Here is a 21,064-nt window from a genome sequence, read left to right as displayed (position 1 = left end):
CATTTCTTTAGCATTTACATTACCATGCTTCTATATGGTCCAACTTCATCTTCTGCCAAAGAGCCCTTATTGTAATGGAGATCGAGGTGAAGGAAAATAGGTAAAATGTGTCTGTGACAGATGTGCCAACTCCAGAGCCTGTAATCCTGCTCACAGGTGTTTTTACTGCACTTTAAAGCATCTGTAAGGAATAAGACTTTCCAGGGTTACCAAATACACCAAAGGAGTAATATTTTGCGCCGTCAGCAAACTGTAAACTCCTCAGTGAGAAACACATAGGACATTTGGCAAAATAATATAATATTTCTGCGAGAGTTGTGGCCCATTTGATTGGATTATGTCATCAGACTGACAACAACTTTCCATATTGGCTCCTGGGGTCCATGAAATGCGCTGATATTTCTGGGAAACTGGTGCACCTAACACCAGCATACCAGCAGGGGGCGCTGACAACCTTCTGAACCAGGAGTTGATCCAGAGGGAGATCCTGAGGGTGTGCTCTACTGTCACATATCTTCAGAGACTAGCTATTCAGCCATGGATACTGCAAGGTCAGGGCCATTACTGCTCTCACAAGAGCAGTGCGCAAAACACTGAGCCATCTTCCAGCCCCGCGGTGGGTCTTTTCTTAGCAATGGCTCTTTATGTAAATATACTGCCCAAGGGCAGCCAGTAGTGCAGTGGTTAAGGTACATAACTGGATCTGCGAGGTCGGTGGTTTGATCACTGTTGTATCCACAATAAGATCCACACAGCCATCTTAACCCTGCATTGCTCCAGGGCAGGATTGTCTCCTGCTTAGTCTAAAATCAACTGTAAGTCACTTTGGATAAATGCGTCAGCCAAATGACATGTAAGTGTTTGGGTATTCTCGAGACCTTGTATTGCCAGTCACCTGAAGCAGTTCAATGTTCAATATGTCTTATGTTCAGCAAGTCACAAGGCCTGTACCAGAGTGTAGTATTGGTTTACAAGGCCATTACATCGGAAAGATAGGTGGTATGCCTTCTGTCCAGAAATAAACCAGCTAATATTTGTGTTCTTACCTTATAATTTGGGCACTTAATGTGTTAGAAAATTTGAAATTCATTAGAAATTATTGATTAACATGGAGATGCTTCACAGCTGAAGTAGTGCCAGGTGTGTCGGCAAGGTTTTTTGACCCCTGAAATGATCCTAACGGCAGCACTGCTGAAACATTGAGTGAGTCCGGGAGTCACCGTATTCAATATACAGGGAGCACTCTATTCATGATGCAATTTACAGGTTTTCTAGTTTAGTCCAGTAAATACACATATTTTGAAATAATAAACTTTGACAATAATGTTATAAAGGTTCAGAATGGCATCTTTGAAAATAAAACTATTGCAAATAATCTGTGAAACATACTGAAATGTATAATGGGGATGATAATGCCCAAAATAATTATTTATTTCTAATTTCAATATTGCCAATATTATTTGTGTTTTTGCCATTATTGCTTTTTTTTATAAGAACATAACTTATCTGCAGACTTTTCAGATAGTAGCAGAAAGTTTGCTCTTCATTTCTATCTCTGTAAATGATATGCCATTCTCAATTAGATGGCATATTTGGTGGCATGCAGTTTGATGTTAATTTCCAAAATGCATTTTACACATTATATGCTAAATGAAAACAGCATTTCCACTGGGAAAACAATATATTGCTCAATGATTTCTAATTAATGAAATTATTCTTTAATCAATATACTTTATATGGTTCTTGCATGGAGAATAAAAGTCATTTAAGGTAAATTACTTTTCTTTTGTTACGTCAGGTTCTCTGAACTCGGTATATGATTGCCAAGTGTGATAATAAATCCCCGTATTAGTACGATCGAGCATGTCTAGCTCTGTGCCCCAATTACCTTCGTAAGTTCTCATCACATTGCTTTTTTAAAATGTAATTTACATTGAGAAACCAAAATATTTTAGTTATTCAGTTAAAACTAGACAAGAGACGGGTATAGCAGAAAATAGCAGCATTGTAGCATTGAATTGTACTGTTGCTAAATTGAAATCGTGAGTTAATAAGACGATTGGAAACTGTAATATTAAGAAGGTTAATTGAAATGGAATCCTGTCTGTAAAATGTATACATAATTGTATCGTTTCCTCGTGAATTACAATGCAGCAATACAAGGGGGGGACGGGGGGTTATATCCAATCTGGTAACTTTACTGACTCACAATGTCACCTTTGGAGTAGGAGGAGTCCCGTACAGTGGGGAGGGATCCTATCCACCGGCAACACATTTGGCTGTGTGAGCGCTCGGTTCATATCTCAGAAATTGAGGGAAGGAGAATTCTCCTGGCTAAAGAAAGATCTTAGAAAACGATAGTCACGGGCAAATACCAGCGAGCAACGTGGAACTCATTTCAGACAGTTTTCAGTCGAGGAGGAGCGTTTTGCCTAAGCACAATACATCATGGCAGGCTTGGGGAGCGCAAGACGGATATTCCAGTGTAAGTTTTCATGGTCATGTTTTGCAAGCAAGATTGAAAGTTTTTTTAACTGACAGATGTTTATTTATTTATTATATTATATCTAAATAGCTGTGATATTACTACAGTATTTGTACGTTCCTTGCGATAGTATTTTATCCCTTAGTCTAGCTGTGAGTATTTTACAACCTAAATATTGACAGGTTAGTCTCATTTCCCTGTTCACAGTATCCGACCAGCAAGTCTTTATCGAATAGTCAACCAACTAGTCAGCTAGTGAACTTGGGTAGTAGGTCTATTTCTGTTTCAGTTACAGTAATTGAAATGTATTTACCTAGCTATCATGCCAATGTTATTATTTCAGCTAGCAGGCTAACTACCTAATGTAAACCCCTACCAGGAGATGAATAAACGCTATCTATGTAGATTCTGTTAATTCTGCTTTCCGACATTTCTAATAATGTCATGTTAGTATGTCGGTTCGTACTATTTAGTGTAACGCTAGCCAGTTCTCACGATGGCTAGCCAACATCAGTTAACTGTTAGCTAGCGAGCTAACGTACGTGGTATTTACTTAAGAGAAGATATTCGAACGTTTGCTTGTTAAAAATAAGAGTTTGATTGCTGTAAGGAAACCGTATATGTGGGTTTTATCTTAAAGTTAGCAGTGCATTTGGCAAAGTTACACAACGTGTAGTGCGCGGCTTGCATAACTATGGGGGCCGCTGCGCCTCTCCGTGTCCGTGCATTGCTAGTGCACAAAAGGTCTAACGTCCAAGTGGGAAAATAGCCAAGTGGGAAAATAGCCACCCTGAGGTCAAAGATGAGTTGACTTCTACCACAGAACAGATCCCATAACTACAAACCCGGTTAAGGAAGCAATGGGCCTCTCCTTCCTTTTTCGTAGTTGCCAGGACCAACTCTGCCACCATTCTTTGTGCCAATGCTTCGCTCAGATGGCAGTCCACGGCGGCCGCGGCAGCTATCGCCAAACCGGAACCTGACCCCCATGCTCAGGATCGCAGGTAGGGTCACACGGAGGCTCTGTCATTTTCTGTGTGTCACTTGCATAGGTATTGTCATTAATTTACTTCATATTTACTGAAAGGATTCTTGGTAATTATGGAGTGTCCCAATGATAAATGTTAATGTGTGGCCTGTAATGCTTATAGGCGGAGAAGCCAGGTTTTAGATGCTTATCCAGGAGGCACTTTAAAGAGATGGCTCACTTTCTGTTTCAAGTTTTTTTGATACCATTTCAGTTTTAGTGTGTATCTTTTATTGGCCTAAACAGTTTTTGTGTGTGCTGGCTTTACAGTGGCAGGTATAGAACATTCAAGAGTTTGTGATTTAAAGCAACAAAATATATTTCCAGTAGCATGTGCTTCAGGCTGCTTGTACAGTAATGTTCCAGAAGCTGTACACATGAAAGTCTTTTTTGCATAATATCCAATTATAAGCATGAATTTCATCATGAATTTTTGTTACATTACATGTCATTTGGCTGACGCTTTTATCCAAAGCGACTTACAGTTGATTAGACTAAGCAGGAGACCGTCCTCCCCTGTAACAATGCAGGGTTAAGGGCCTTGTCAAGGGCCAAATGGCTGTGCCTACCCCAGGGATCGAATCACTGACCTTGCGGGTCCCAGTCATGTGCCTTAACCACTATGCTACAGGCCGCCCTATATTGTGCTTTTCAATTGCCAATGTGGAACTAGGAGAGTGGTCTCATCTTTGTATGTATAATGTGCGACATATTACAATTTAAATGAGAAAGCTATTCCTGTAAGCACCACTGTTTGCACACTGTCCGTTAAACATTGTCCTTAAATGACCCCATTGACCTTAAGTGACACGCTGAATCGCTTTGCTGGAGAAAGTGTCTTACAATCTGCCTTGTAATTGGAGAACCGATAATGGTCTAATGTTCCCCACATGAGAGAATTGTTAAGCTCCAAAGTGATACAGTCACTTAAAAGCAAGCCCAATTGAGAGCTTAAAGAATTGGTCACTCTCGCTGCCGGAAGGAAGTCTGGTAAATGCATTGTCCCACTTACTGTTATTTTCCTGTATTATTGTGTATTGTCAGGGTTTTACTGATGTTGCAAGTTAATATTATAGAAGTGTTTCTGACTTCCAGCATTGCTTTGGTTATTGTGGAACGAAGATGAACAGTAGCATAATTTAAATTGCATTAGATCTGCCATAGGCCATCACAGTCTCCTGCAATAGAGGTATTGCATGCTCTGCCAGCATGTACCAATTGCCAGCATGTACATTTAATGTACCAATTTATCTGTTCATGTTCTTTTCTCTTTTTTGGTTTGAAACTTGTTTCTGTATATTGTTTCCTTTTTGTATATTAATTGCTGTAAGTTCTTTGCATATTTTACTTTATTCACAAAGGCATTTTCTGTTTCTTTGTAATGTCATCTATCTCGTGTTTAGATTATGGCATTAGGGTGAGAAACTGTAATTGTTTAGGGCAGTGGTCCTCACTCCTGGTTCTGGAAGCCGCAGGGTGTGCTGGTTTTTGTTCTTGCGTTAATATCAACAACCGATTCAGACCCCTTACCTGCTTTAATTGATCAATTAGCCTCAGTGCTGAGAAACAATGCAAGCCTGCGCACTGTCTCAGGACCAGGAGTAAGGACCACTAGTTTAGGGCAAACTTATTTAAGATCTACAAAGTTATATTACTTCCTCGAACGCAGTCTGTCTCCCCTGCACAGACATCAAAGTAATTCTGACCCTGTAGTCCAGGCTTACCGTGAATGACCTCCCGCAGACATTGTCTCCAAAGAGACACCGTTGCCCCCTCTAGCTGGGTCTTATCATAAAGGAGTATGACCCCCCCCTCTTCCTTCCACACTGTAACATTACATTACATGACATTAATGGCTGACGCTCTTATCCAGAGCAACGTACAGTTGATTAGACTAAGCAGGAGACAATCCTCCTCCTGGAGCAATGCAGGGTTAAGGGCCTTGCTCAAGGGCCCAGCGGCTGTGCGGATCTTATTATGGCTACACTGGAGATCAAACCACCGACCTTGTGGGTTCCATTCATGTACCCTAACCACTACGCTATAGGCCACCTAATTCGGCATCAGCCAGTCAGGGCAAGCCTCCTCCAGTCCTGCTTTCAACATCATCGCGGCAGTAAAAACTTTATTTACTCGAGGGAACAACTGCTTTCACTGAGGACAACAGGACACGCCGGTACAGTCCATCGTATACCGGAGGAAGTAAAGCGGCTACATTACCGAGGAAGCAGAGCTGGAGCCAAGATCAAGGCTAGGCACATGGAGAGGCGATGGAGGTTCAAGCCGTCCATTCCTTCGTTTGTGTTGGGGAACGTAAACTCACTGGCAAGACTGATGAGCTGGCTGCCCTGGTGAAGAATGTTAAGTTGTACAAGGAATGTAGCTTGATGTTCTTCATGGAGACCTGGCTAACTAGCAACATTCCGGACACTAACGTGGAGCTAGCCGGCTTTACACACGTGAGAGTGGACAGGGACCCAAAACAAGGTGGCAAACGTAAAGGCGGGGGGCTTGCACTTTTCATCAACATCAAATAGTGTAACCCAGGACATGTAACGGTGAAGGAGACTGTCTGCTGCCCAGACATTGAACTATTAGCGGTGAGTCTACGTCCGTACTTCATGCCGTTTTCACATCCCATCATAGTCTGTATTTACATTCCACCGCGAGCCGTGGCTGATACTGCGTGTGACGTCATCCACTCAACTATCGCGAGGCTTCAGTCTCGGCACCCTGATGCCTTTATTGCAATCACTGGAGACTTCAATCATGTAACACTGGACTCAACACTCTCTGCCTTTCATCAGTTTGTAAAATGCCCAACATGAAAGAACAGGACAATTGACCTCTTGTATGCTAATGTCAAGGATGAATACACTGCCACTCCACTTCCTGCGTTCCTTCAGGAAATGGTCTTCTGAAGCTGAGGAGACTCTGAGGGACTGCTTTGAGTCGACGGACTGGAGTGTGTTACAGGATTCATATGGTGAAGATTTGGAGGGGGTCACAAACTGCACCACTGACTACCTGAATTTCTGTATGGACATTGTAGTTCCCACTAGAACTGTACGTTGCTTTCAAAACAACAAGCCTTGGATTACCAGCGATGTCAAGGGCCTCCTCAATAAGAGGGCTTTCAAAGAGGGGGACCAGACAGAGCTGAAGAGCGTACAGGGGGAACTTAAGGTCAGGCTGAAAGAGGCAAAGGAGGAATACAGAAAGAAGGTGGAACAGAAGTTGCAGGAGAACAGCATGAAGGAAGTCTGGGATGGCATGGAAAACCATCACCGGCTGCAGGAGGCGCAACAGTACAGTGGATGGGGATTTGGATAGAGCCAACGAACTCAACCATTTTTACAACCATTTTGACTGCTCTGCTACTCTCTCCTGTTCACCACATGCCCCCTCCCCCTCACTCTCACCTCCCCAATCAACTGCTGAAGTACCCCTCCCCCAGGCTGAAGTGGCCACAGACATCATGGCTCTGTGCACTACAGGCAAAAATGCTCCCACACCCCCACTATTATCATCTCCTCAGCGGGGTACTGATGTACCCCTCCCCCATGCTGCCGCCACAGACAGTGTGACTTCACCTTCCCCACCGCTCACAGATGCAACCCCTCACCTGACACACAGCGACAGGACCACCCTACCTTCCATCATCACGCCGTATCAGGTCAGTGGAGAGCTAAGGAGACTCCGCTCCCGGAAAGCAGCCGGCCCAGGCCGAGTATGTCCGAGACTGCTCAAAGGAAGCAATGTGGAAGACATCATGTCTCATCCCAGTCCCAAAGAAACCACACCCCAGCCAGCTTAACGACTACAGACCAGTCGCTCTAACATCACACATGATGAAGACCATGGAGCGACTGTTACTCAACATCCTCAGACCCCAGGTCCGCCATGCACTCGACCCTCTCCAGTTTGCATACCAGGAGAAGGTGGGCGTGGAAGATGCCATCATCTACCTGCTGCACAGGACCCACTCTCATCTGGACAAGGGGAAAGGTGCTGTGAGAATCATGTTCTTTGACTTCTCCAGCGCTTTCAACACCATCCAGCCTGCCAGACTGAGAGACAAGCTTGTGCAGATGGGGGTAGACACTCACCTGGTATCCTGGATTACAGACTACCTGTCGGAGAGACCACAGTTCGTCAGGCTGAAGGACTGTTTCTCAGAGCAGGTGGTCAGCAGCACCGGGGCGCCACAGGGGACTGTGCTTTCACCGGTCCTGTTCACCCTGTATACGTCTGACTTCAGGTACAACTCAGAGTCATGCCACATGCAGAAGTTTTCAGATGACACGCAATAGTGGGGTGTATCAGGGATGGGCAGGAGGACGAGTACAGGAACCTGCTGGATGACTTTGTGCAGTGGTGCAATCTCAACCATATGCAGCTCAACATTTCCAAAACCAAGGAGATGGTGGTGGATTTCAGGAGGACTAAGCCACCTATGCTGCCAGTCTCCATTGAAGGGGTCAATGTGGAGGTGGTCAGCACATACAAATACCTAGGGGTACAGCTGGACAATAAACTGGACTGGTCAGCCAACACTGATGCACTCTACAGGAAAGGGAAGAGTCGGCTCTACTTCCTCAGGAGGCTGCTGTCTTTCAATGTCTGCAGTAAGCTCCTCTGGATGTTTTACCAGTCTGTCATCGCCAGTGTCCTTTCTTATGCCGTTGTGTGCTGGGGAGGCAGCATTAAGAAGAGGGATGCTGGGCGACTGGAAAGGCTGGTAAGGAAAGCTGACTCTGTAGTTGGAATGGAGCTGGAGTGCTTAATATCAACAGCACAGAAAAGGACACTGAACAGGATGCTGGCAATCCTGGACAATGACCGCCACCCACTATATAACACACTTAACAGACAGAAGAGCATCTTCAGCAGCAGACTCCTGTCTCTGACATGCTCAACAGACCGGTTAAGAAGGTCCTTTGTTCCATGGGCCATTCAGTTATACAACATCACACAAAACGGGAGGAGAGAATTGGACCTTTCAGCATGAGTCTCTTTCTGCTCCTTCCACCACATCACCTTTGTCTACCATCCTCTATCCATTATCTGTCTGACTGTCCTAACAGGCTATATTAGCCCTCTACACAATCTGGACTGTAATCCTCACTTTTACCCCTGTTGACTTTTCTACATGCTGTACATTTATAATTTTATTATGCTTAAATTATATTATTATTCTTTGTTCAGCAATTATTTTATGTTCACACTCATTGTATGCCCGTAGTCATACTTAACAACAAGCACAACTTGCACTGAGTAAATTCCTGCACTGTTTACTGTTTACTGTTTACTTTGTACTTTTGCGTGTATATGTGTGTATGTATAAGCTACTGGATACCTAAACTGGATTTCCCTCGGGATGAATAAAGTATCTATCCATCTATCTATCTATCTATCTATCTATAAATCTATCTATCTATAAATCTATCTATCTATCTACTATCTATCTATCTATCTATCTGGATAAGGTCTGTATTGTATGTGTGCTGTATGACAACAGCTCCCTCTTCCTACAGGAAACCCAAGACCGGAATTCTGATGCTGAACATGGGTGGACCAGAGACGCTGGATGATGTCCATGACTTCCTGTTCCGCCTCTTCATGGACCGGGATTTGATGACGCTTCCAGTGCAAGAGTAAGAAATTGATTTAAAGTTGGTGTTCATTTGCTCAGTCTGTTCAGACTAATTGTTTTGTATTTTGCTTGCAAAAGCCCAGTAAATCATACATTGAATCGCGCATTTAATATTTGCCAACGCAACTTACATTTACATTTTAGTCATTTGGCAGACGCTTTTAATCCAAAGCGACTTACAAGTGCATAGGTTCTTCCACAGGTTAAAGCATGAAATCCATAACTAGTAAAATACACATGAAGGGCATTGTAAGGGCAATATTTTTTTTGTGTTAGACAAGAGGGATATCGGAAAGGGGGTGGGGGGAATCAGGACCGAGGACTAAGGTATAGTTTGGAAAGGTGTGTTTTTAGCCTGCGTCAAAATAGGGGGAGGGATTCTGCTGTCCTGACAGTGGTAGGCAAGTCATTCCACCACTGAGGCACCAGAGCGGTAAACAGGCCTGAACGTGCAGCTCGACCGCCAGGTGCCCGTAGTGAGGGAACCATAAGGTGACCAGAGCTGGCAGACCGGAGTGGTCTAGCTGGGGAGTAGGGAGTGATTAAGGATTGTATGTAAAGTGGGGTAGTCCCCTTAGCAGCCTGAAATGCCAACACGAGGGCCTTGAAACGGATGCGTGCGCCAATAGGAAGCCAGTGGAGGCCAATGAGAAGTGGGGTGACATGAGCTGACCTGGGGCTGACTGGTGATCAGGCGGGCTGCAGCATTCTGGACCAGCTGGAGGGGCTTGATGGCACAAGCTGTGTGGCTTTCTCATTAGGAGATGACGGATACGGCGTATATTGTAGAGGAAGAACCTGCAGGTTCTGGCAGTGGAGGATACATGTGGAGCCAGGGTGAGGTGGTTATCAGGAGTCACCTGATAAGACTCTTGGCCATATGGGAGGAGGATACTACAAAGTCCTCAACAATCAGTGAGGAGTCGATTGTCGGAGAGGACCTTGCAGGGATGTAGAGAAGCAAGCAAGTTGGCAAGGTTAAGCTTCAGGTAGTGGGAAGTCATCCACGCAGAGATATCAGCCAAGCAGGCAGCGATCTGTGTGGTGACCTGGGTACAGAAGGAAAGAAAGAGTTTAGTGTCATCGGCATAAGAATGGTAAGAAAAGCCATGGGAAGAGATAACAGAACCAAGAGACATGAAGTGAGCTCAGCTGTGCCAGTAATTATGCCCTGAACAGGGTGTAAACTATCGGCTCCTCCTGCAACAAAAGCTGTGGCCTGCCAGCCAATTGGAGACAATAGCCTACCTCAATAGCCTAGCTCACGTGAGAGAAATAAACACACAGCCCAGTTTCACTGCAGTCTACATAAACACCACTTGTACTAACTAACAAACAAACAAATAAACAGCAGAATCACAGTACAGGGGCTACTAAACTTAGTTAGAAACAGCACAAACAAGTAATACTTAGCAAATCCTGGAGAAAAATGCTACAAACTCACTACAGAACACTAATGCAACTTGGTAGCCGAGCGGCTAAGTTGGCGGTTCAAGCCCCAGTGTAGACACAGCTGTTGGGCCCTTGAGTAAGGCCCTTAACCCCACATTGCTACAGGGGGGATTGGCCCCTGCTTAGTCTAATCAACTTTAAGTGGCTTTGGATAAAAGCATCAGCTGTAATGTAATGTAACGTAATGATGTTTTTTTTCATCAACAGTAAGCTGGGGCCTTTCATTGCCAAGCGCCGCACCCCTAAGATCCAGGAGCAGTACAGCCGGATTGGGGGGGGCTCTCCCATTAAAAAGTGGACCACCATGCAGGGGGAGGGCATGGTGAAGCTCCTGGATGAGATGTGCCCCGACACAGGTGAGATCTGGTGAAAGTAAAACAAAATCTTTTGGGTGAATATTATTTATGGTCATTGATAGTATCCCACGATACTATCAGAAGGTGTGAAGAAAAGGCAGTAAAACATGAAATAGACGCGGCAGACGTCTCTGCGTCCGGTATGTGGAGCGGGGCGCCATATTCCCCCTCAGCTGCACCAGGCCCCACAGGAACAGCGCAGTATGTGGGTTACGCGGCACTTTGGACAAATTGTTATTTGAATTCTGTTATGACTTGACCGGTATTGGGCTTTTAGTTTGAACAATGACAGAACGGTGACATCTGGCCCCTTGGGTTCTGCTGTGGCAAACTACCGCCCATGACTGTGTATAACTAGCAACCGCAAACTGTGAAGCCTTCTGGGGAGGCGACCCTCCTGAATGGATCACATGATGTGGCCGTGACGCAGGCTTCTGATTGGCTAGTCTGACCCCAAGCTACAGGACTTTACCCCACTCTGTGTACTGTATGTCCATTAACACTATCACACACACTGACCAACCTGTGGACATTTCAGAGGCTTCCACTGTTCTGCACGTTTAGTGTGTGTGTGTGTGTGTGTGTGTGTGTGTGTTCGTGTTCGGACAATGTCACTGTCAAGTTCTGTTGGTTTGGCTGTGTGGTACAGCAATGAACAATGAATGTGATGTTAAAGCTTTAATTCAAGGGTATTTCCATCCATATCCAGAGATCTATGTAGGAATTACAGTCCTTTTTACACATAATTTTTCTTAAATTATGCAAGGTTCTCCCCCCATGAAAAAACTCACTGCTGAGTGAGCCCACTATTGTAAGCCTCTCTCGCCAGGTTTGTTCTTCAGCTAAAAACTGAGTGGAGTAGCAAGTGAGCTTTCCGCTATTACCAATCATTGTTTACCTTTCGAGCATTCAAGCAAAACTAGTCAGACTTGAGCAGGAATGACTATTGCGCAACAAGCTTCTCCGTCTTCCTCATTCTTGCGTTTGTGTTTCCTGGCTTCCTGTAAAGCTGCCTGTGATGATGTGTGACTGTCCTGGCAGCGTTTCTGACTTGGTACCTGGTGTAGGAGCGTAGGACAGGGGCACTGTCCCTCAGTGTGTAGCAGCGTAGCACAGGGGCACTCTGCCTCAGTGTGTAGGAGCGTAGGACAGGGGCACTCTGCCTCAGTGTGTAGGAGTGTAGGACATGGGCACTCTGCCTCAGCGTGTAGGAGTGTAGGACAGGGGCACTCTGCCTCAGTGTGTAGGAGCGTAGGACAGGGGCACTCTCCCTCAGTGTGTAGGAGCGTAGGACTGGGGCACTCTCCCTCAGTGTGTAGGAGCGTAGGACAGGGGCACTCTGCCTCAGTGTGTAGGAGCGTAGGACTGGGGCACTCTCCCTCAGTGTGTAGGAGCGTAGGACAGGGGCACTCTGCCTCAGTGTGTAGGAGCGCAGGACAGGGGCACTCTGCCTCAGTGTGTAGGAGCGTAGGACAGGGGCACTCTGCCTCAGTGTGTAGGAGCGTAGGACAGGGGCACTGTCCCTCAGTGTGTAGGAGCGTAGGACAGGGGCACTCTGCCTCAGTGTGTAGGAGCGTAGGACTGGGGCACTCTCCCTCAGTGTGTAGGAGCGTAGGACAAGGGCACTCTCCCTCAGTGTGTAGGAGCGTAGGACTGGGGCACTCTCCCTCAGTGTGTAGGAGCGTAGGACAGGGGCACTGTCCCTCAGTGTGTAGGAGCGTAGGACTGGGGCACTGTCCCTCAGTGTGTAGGAGCGTAGGACAGGGGCACTGTCCCTCAGTGTGTAGGAGCGTAGGACAGGGGCACTGTCCCTCAGTGTGTAGGAACGTAGGACAGGGGCACTCTGCCTCAGTGTGTAGGAGCGTAGGACATGGGCACTCTGCCTCAGTGTGTAGGAGCGTAGGACATGGGCACTCTGCCTCAGTGTGTAGGAGCGTAGGACAGGGGCACTCTGCCTCAGTGTGTAGGAGCGTAGGACAGGGGCACTCTCCCTCAGTGTGTAGGAGCGTAGGACTGGGGCACTCTCCCTCAGTGTGTAGGAGTGTAGGACAGGGGCACTGTCCCTCAGTGTGTAGGAGCGTAGGACAGGGGCACTCTCCCTCAGTGTGTAGGAGCGTAGGACAGGGGCACTCTGCCTCAGTGTGTAGGAGCGTAGGACAAGGGCACTCTCCCTCAGTGTGTAGGAGCGTAGGACTGGGGCACTCTCCCTCAGTGTGTAGGAGCATAGGACTGGGGCACTCTCCCTCAGTGTGTAGGAGCGTAGGACAGGGGCACTGTCCCTCAGTGTGTAGGAGCGTAGGACAGGGGCACTCTCCCTCAGTGTGTAGGAGCGTAGGACAGGGGCACTCTCCCTCAGTGTGTAGGAGCGTAGGACTGGGGCACTGTCCCTCAGTGTGTAGGAGCGTAGGACATGGGCACTCTGCCTCAGTGTGTAGGAGCGTAGGACAAGGGCACTGTCCCTCAGTGTGTAGGAGCGTAGGACTGGGGCACTCTCCCTCAGTGTGTAGGAGCGTAGGACTGGGGCACTCTCCCTCAGTGTGTAGGAGCGTAGGACAGGGGCACTGTCCCTCAGTGTGTAGGAGCGTAGGACAGGGGCACTCTCCCTCAGTGTGTAGGAGCGTAGGACAGGGGCACTCTCCCTCAGTGTGTAGGAGCGTAGGACTGGGGCACTCTCCCTCAGTGTGTAGGAGCGTAGGACAAGGGCACTGTCCCTCAGTGTGTAGGAGCGTAGGACAGGGGCACTGTCCCTCAGTGTGTAGGAGCGCAGGACAGGGGCACTGTCCCTCAGTGCGTAGGAGTGTAGGACAGGGGCACTCTCCCTCAGTGTGTAGGAGCGTAGGACTGGGGCACTGTCCCTCAGTGTGTAGGAGCGTAGGACAGGGGCACTCTGCCTCAGTGTGTAGGAGCGCAGGACAGGGGCACTGTCCCTCAGTGTGTAGGAGCGTAGGACAGGGGCACTCTCCCTCAGTGTGTAGGAGCGTAGGACAGGGGCACTGTCCCTCAGTGTGTAGGAGCGCAGGACAGGGGCACTGTCCCTCAGTGTGTAGGAGCGTAGGACAGGGGCACTCTCCCTCAGTGTGTAGGAGCGTAGGACAGGGGCACTCTGCCTCAGTGTGTAGGAGCATAGGGCAGGGGCACTGTTCCTCAGTGTGTAGGAGCGTAGGACAGGGGCACTCTCCCTCAGTGCGTAGGAGTGTAGGACAGGGGCACTCTGCCTCAGTGTGTAGGAACGTAGGACTGGGGCACTGTCCCTCAGCGTGTAGGAGTGTAGGACAGGGGCACTCTGCCTCAGTGTGTAGGAGCGTAGGACAGGGGCACTGTTCCTCAGTGTGTAGGAGCGTAGGACAGGGGCACTCTCCCTCAGTGCGTAGGAGTGTAGGACAGGGGCACTCTGCCTCAGTGTGTAGGAGCGTAGGACAGGGGCACTGTTCCTCAGTGTGTAGGAGCGTAGGACAGGGGCACTCTCCCTCAGTGCGTAGGAGTGTAGGACAGGGGCACTCTGCCTCAGTGTGTAGGAGCGTAGGACAGGGGCACTGTTCCTCAGTGTGTAGGAGCGCAGGACAGGGGCACTCTCCCTCAGTGTGTAGGAGCGTAGGACAGGGGCACTGTCCCTCAGTGTGTAGGAGCGCAGGACAGGGGCACTGTCCCTCAGTGTGTAGGAGCGTAGGACAGGGGCACTGTTCCTCAGTGTGTAGGAGCGCAGGACAGGGGCACTCTGCCTCAGTGTGTAGGAGCGTAGGACAGGGGCACTCTGCCTCAGTGTGTAGGAGCGCAGGACAGGGGCACTCTGCCTCAGTGTGTAGGAGCGTAGGACAGGGGCACTGTTCCTCAGTGTGTAGGAGCGCAGGACAGGGGCACTGTCCCTCAGTGTGTAGGAGCGTAGGACAGGGGCACTCTGCCTCAGTGTGTAGGAGCGTAGGACAGGGGCACTCTGCCTCAGTGTGTAGGAGCGTAGGACAGGGGCACTCTGCCTCAGTGTGTAGGAGCGTAGGACAGGGGCACTCTCCCTCAGTGTGTAGGAGCGTAGGACAGGGGCACTGTTCCTCAGTGTGTAGGAGCGTAGGACAGGGGCACTGTCCCTCAGTGTGTAGGAGCGTAGGACAGGGGCACTCTGCCTCAGTGTGTAGGAGCGTAGGACAGGGGCACTCTGCCTCAGTGTGTAGGAGCGCAGGACAGGGGCACTCTGCCTCAGTGTGTAGGAGCGCAGGACAGGGGCACTGTTCCTCAGCGTGTGGGAGCCCAGGGCACACTGCTGTGGGCTGATACACACCTCTGAAAGGCGTAGAGCGTAGCGTGGTCCTTGGCGATTAGATAAGGCAGCGTCCCCTCCCCTCCTGTGTGCTCTGACATTTCCGGCCGTCGCTGATAAGCTCTCTCTCTCTCTCTCTCTCTGCATTACACGAGTCTTTGCGGCGAGGCCACAGTGGCTGGTGCATCCCAAAATTTACCAGCTAATTTCACCGTTTAACTGGACCACTTGGTTTTTACAATGGAATAGGACACACTCTACAGACCTGCAGACACACTCATCAGCCACAAGATTTAGCAGCATTTTGCTGGTGGTCGGTGTTAATTTCAGGCCCTGTTCATGGCTTTTATGCTTTGGCTCGGTCGCGTTTTTCTTGAATTTTGTTTGTTAAAACTGACCTTTGTACTTGTGTTACTGTTCAACTGTCCCTCTTTCCATAAAAACAAACAAACTGAAATGTCTTAATTTGTCCAGTATGTGTGGAAAGCTAGCACAGACGCTTCATATAAAAGTAAATTTATGTTGATTATTGCTGGCATACTGGAATATTAGCTTGTTAAAATGACCTTGCGGTAATGTCATGTAATTGGCTTCAGTGCTAATTCATAGGTAAGGTTCAAAATGGGTTAATCTTGTTTACTGTTAGGCAGGATCAGACGGCACAATGTGTCTTTAGGTCAGTTGTCCATCTCCGAACCCAGTGGCAAACCCAACCCTTAGATTAGATTACATAACTGCCCCTGATCCCTGTAATGGCTAAATCTTCTTTCTAAATGCCTGAATGCCTTATCCCCGTTGGAAACGACCTCCTACTCTGGAACAGGAAAGATGTTTTACTTCCTGGGTCATACCACCCTGCCGCTGCCCCAGAACAACATCGGAAGTGTCCACCTGCACTAGAAATGAAATCAGTCTGCACTTCTGGGACTTTGCAAATTAGTCCTGTCAGTTCCATAAAGACTCACCTCTTCTTCTGTTGTCAACAGAACATTTTGGGCGCACCTGTTTTCTGGGTTCCAGGCCAGGGAATTACCCTGCATGACCTCAATTCTGTTCTGCTGGCTGTCAGATGATGCGTTTGACAGTTAGGGCAAACCATTTGATATTTATTTATTTATTTTTTATTTTTCCCTAAAGCTCCACACAAGTTCTACATTGGGTTCCGGTATGTGAACCCACTGACAGAGGCGGCCATTGAGATGATGGAGCAGGACGGGGTGGAGCGGGCAGTGGCCTTCACCCAGTACCCCCAGTACAGCTGCTCTACCACAGGTACGACCGCCCCAGTACAGCTGCTCTACCCACCATAGGAGCAGCCCACATGTTATTAATGTCTCGCTAACACTTTATACATTAATGCTACGTGAATTAACTAGTAATTAGTTAAAAATGTAGTTGTTAACTAATTACCGAGACGTTAATCATTACAGCTTTGCTAATGTATTTGCACATCATCAATTCATGTTAACAGCTCCATTGGTTAATGCCAATTCATATTGGAATGAAAAAGAAAACGGTTGATTTATTTCTTAATGATTAACTAATTAGAAGGTTATCCTATGGTGTGCTGATATTCATGTAGCTAGTATGTTAGTTAACAAATACCTGAACTAATGAAAATTAGCTGAATTCATGAATGACAGCTACATTAGTTAATGGCAAGTCATGTAACCTTACTGTAAAGTGTGATCAAGGCCTGTTTTTAAATGTGAAAGATGAAACGTGTAACATTGCTTTAGATGAGCCTGTTTTGGCTGCTAAGCTGTTGCTATGGGTACTATGCTGATGTCCTGCAGGTGGTGACGGTTTGTCATGTAAATTCTTGGCTTGGGTGAAACAGGATATTCCACCATATGGTCAGGGGCCTTCTTCATCAAGGGGGTATTGGTACAGGCAACAGTAACGCTTTTACTTTTACATGTCGTAGTGCTGTTCACAGTGTCCACAAAGGGCCCAGAAAACAGACACATATGCTCATACAAAGCAGTCCTTTACTTGTGAAATAATGATGCACACGGCTGGATAGTTTGTTGTCTGTTTGTGAAGCTTCTGCAGTCTCATTCACCTTGCAACTCCAACAATGGCTTTAAAAAAAAGTAAAAAAAACGTTGGCGTGTGTGTACCACACCCAGGACCCTCCCTCAGTGCTGTCGGAGGCTGATAGTGCCTGCCGTCTCTCCTCACAGTACGAGTTCACTCTGCTGCTTCTCCTCTGGCCTCTTATCTACCGTCTGTATCAGGAGCAGAGGAAGTATTCTCTTCTCAAGGAAGTGACATCATCACCATCAAAAAGCCTGAATCAAAGCCAGACTATCCCTTCCCTATCCCCAAAACAGAACTAGTGCCATCTGGATTTCTCGGACCAACTGCAGAATTAAAAATGTGATTATAACCCCAGCGAAAAGCAGTGCTATGTGGCTTTTCTCTTCGAAAGACAATGCTCTCAGCATTTTTGATCAGGACTGACTAAAATAATTTTTACACGTTTAAAATGAGATCTGCATTGAGCTTTTCGGTTACAAGAGAAATGAAATGGCTGCTTATTTGTCTTTGTGCAGTGGGATGTAGGGAGCAGGGTGGTGGGGTAGGAGGAGTTCAGAGACCTGTGTGTGTGAGAGAGAGAGTGAGAGTGAGAGTGAGAGTGAGAGAGAGAGAGTGAGAGTGAGAGTGAGAGTGAGAGTGAGTGAGTGAGTGAGTGAGTGAGTGAGTGAGTGAGTGAGTGAGTGAGTGAGTGAGTGAGTGAGTGAGTGAGTGAGTGAGTGAGTGAGTGAGTGAGTGAGTGAGTGAGTGAGTGAGTGAGTGAGTGAGTGAGTGAGTGAGAGGTTTGGGGTTTTGAGTAATGAGAGGGGGAAGGTTGTCTGGGGACACGATCGACTAATGTGTTTGAGGACTCCATCTTGAAAGAATTGCAGATGTCAGCAAGCTTCCCGTCAAGAAATTGCAATGTGCCCCTGTTGGTGGGGAGGGTAGCGTTTAGCCACGGGCTCGGGAGAGGATGGCCTTAAATGAATAATGAACTGTCAGCAGTGTAGTAGGCGGTTGGAAAATGAGCAGTTCATTCAGAGCCATGTTACTAATCACCCCACAAAAACCTAAATCAAAATTGCTATTAAAATTAAAATAGATTCAAGTAAACGCTGCTACGAATAATGGCTGCTACTGAAGAACAGATTCTTATACAGTATAATGCACTGATGGTCAATAATGCACTTCAAATTCATTAAAAAAACTTCCGGCTTCATCAACACAGCTCACACATACCTGACCATAATACTTGCATGGAATAAATAAAAAAAGAAAAGAAAAAGGAAATCACTTACAATCACTACTGTGTGTTATCGTCTGAATTTAATCCTTGTACAGAAATTAATCTCTTCTAATAAACACATAATGTGTTCTCTGTAAGCTGGATTGTTTTTCATTTTATTTTATTTTCTTGAGAATGACGATGGTGATGATGATGATGATGATGATGATGACGATGATGATGATGACGACGATGATGACGATGACGATGACGATGATGATGATGACGACGATGATGATGACGACGATGACGATGATGACGATGGCGTTCATGATGACGTTGATGATGACGATGATGATGATGATGATGATGCGTGCGTTCCTGTAACAGGGAGCAGTCTGAATGCCATCTACCGGCACTACAGCACCCGAGGGGACCGGCCCAAAATGCGCTGGAGTGTGATTGACAGATGGCCCACACATCCTCTGCTCATCGAGGTGAGTGACGGACAGAGGGGCGGGGTCACAGAGAAACCTGGCTTTTCACACCTGTGATAGACCAACTTACATTACTTTACATTACATTACAGTTATTTAGACTAAGCTGGGGACAATCCCCCCTGGAGCAATGTGGGGTCAAGAGCCTTACTTTAGGGCCCAACAGCTGAGGAACCAACAACCTTCCGGGTCCCAGTCATGCACCTTAGTCACTAAGCTACAGGCTGCCCCAGTCATGTACCTTAGCCACTAGGCTACAGGCTGCCCCAGTCATGTGCCTTAGCCACTAGGCTACAGGCTGCCCCAGTCATGTACCTTAGTCACTAAGCTACAGGCTGCCCCAGTCATGTACCTTAGCCACTAGGCTACAGGCTGCCCCAGTCATGTACCTTAGCCACTAGGCTACAGGCTGCCCCAGTCATGTGCCTTAGCCACTAGGCTACAGGCGGCCCCAGTGATGTACCTTAGCCACTAGGCTACAGGCTGCCCCAGTCATGTACCTTAGCCACTAGGCTACAGGCTGTCCCAGTCATGTACCTTAGCCACTAGGCTACAGGCTGCCCCAGTCATGTGCCTTAGCCACTAGGCTACAGGCTGCCCCAGTCATGTACCTTAGCCACTAGGCTACAGGCTGCCCCAGTCATGTGCCTTAGCCACTAGGCTACAGGCTGCCCCAGTCATGTACCTTAGCCACTAGGCTACAGGCTGCCCCAGTCATGTACCTTAGCCACTAGGCTACAGGCTGCCCCAGTCATGTACATTAGCCAGTAGGCTACAGGCTGCCCCAGTCATGTACCTTAGCCACTAGGCTACAGGCTGCCCCACTTAGTGCTGATGCCCATCCTTAGACCTCTCAGTGCCCGTTCACTCATTGGTCTGATTCTTGTGCCGTTTATCATTATCTCGATAAGTGGCCATTTTGAGGCCCAGCACGGTTGCCATGGAGAGCTTGACGGTCCTTCATCACGGCTGTGTGTCTTCAGCTGCTTCTTGAGGGTTATTTTTGGCCAAAAACAGCGTGTGATGATCTGCAGTCTTCTCCCCATTCTCCTGAGGTGAATACGAGCCTGAAACTGCCCCAGTTGTGATTAGTGTGGCTAAGGAGTATATTGATGTCACCATGAAAAATACCTACAAAATAAGCTCTTGTATATTTAAAAAATAGTGTCACAACCTGTGATCTCTTCCAAATAAACTGGTCTATCTAGATTTGTTTAAAAGTTTTTTCCAACCGTGAGTGGACAGCTTGCCTGGACATGTAGTGGAGGCAGAAACACTGGGGGTTCTAGATACCATTTAGTTTACCTATGACTCATTTAGTTTAGTATTTAGTACACTGCTAGGAAAATGGCAAGCATTGTTGGGCTGAATGGCCTGTTATCTGACTTGCATAAACTTGCATAAACAAATGTCTGAAAGAGTAGTGTTTATTTCCAGTCAAGCCTTTTGTGGTAGGTGAGATGGTACCATAGCAACACCTGAGATCCTAATAACTTAGCATTTTCTGCATATTTATACAAGCTGTCTGCAGGTGGCCATTTTTATTCATGAATACTCTGCTGGTAAATGTACTGTAAAAATAAAATGAAACTAATATCCTACTCTGTATACTTATCCTATATATATTGTGGTGCCTCGGGGTGAATCCTGGGGTGCAGAGAGTGGGCACAGCTAGGAACCAACACAGGAGATAGCAGATGTCAGAAAAAATACTTCTTTTTATTTTTTCTGTGTTTTTTTTTTCGGGGTATCGGTGATAGCGCCCCCCCTCAGGGCAAGGGTAGGGGAAAACTGGAGAAATCAAAGGGGCCGTTTAGGCAAAAAATAAACGAAGATTCTTCCCAGACCGGGGTATTTTCCAGGGCTTCCTCCCTCCTCTCCTCTTCGGCCGCGTCAGGGCTGGCGGGAAACACAAAGACAGGGGGTGAATAGGGAGGTAATTGATCTGGCTCACGTGACCGGCGTCCGTTTCCAGGTCTTTGGTGTTGCCGTCCGTGAAGGTGGGGTCTTCCTCAGGTTCAGTATGGCTGGGCGTTGCAGGTCCTTCCTCTCCCTGCCTTCCACACTCTCACACGCTCAGGAATGGCACCAACTG

The 21,064-nt window shown here is 47.3% G+C and overlaps 1 protein-coding gene across 1 annotated transcript in view; it reads left to right on the top strand.

Annotated features, from left to right (window-relative positions):
* The first annotated feature begins 2,259 nt into the window (after positions 1-2,259).
* Positions 2,260-21,064, top strand: part of fech (ferrochelatase) — a 31,600-nt gene continuing 12,795 nt past the window's right edge. The window contains exons 1-6 of the mRNA XM_061262600.1: positions 2,260-2,485; positions 3,372-3,489; positions 9,050-9,169; positions 10,828-10,976; positions 16,363-16,497; positions 18,863-18,969. Coding sequence (XP_061118584.1) covers positions 2,449-2,485; positions 3,372-3,489; positions 9,050-9,169; positions 10,828-10,976; positions 16,363-16,497; positions 18,863-18,969 — 666 coding nt within the window. The 5' untranslated portion in view covers positions 2,260-2,448. The remainder of the gene's footprint in view (positions 2,486-3,371; positions 3,490-9,049; positions 9,170-10,827; positions 10,977-16,362; positions 16,498-18,862; positions 18,970-21,064) is intronic.

Source organism: Conger conger, chromosome 12 (assembly GCF_963514075.1).
Source record: "Conger conger chromosome 12, fConCon1.1, whole genome shotgun sequence".
Taxonomy (NCBI): Eukaryota; Metazoa; Chordata; class Actinopteri; order Anguilliformes; family Congridae; genus Conger; species Conger conger.
Note: the sequence above shows the minus strand (reverse complement) of the source record. Positions and strands in the feature narration are given on the sequence as shown.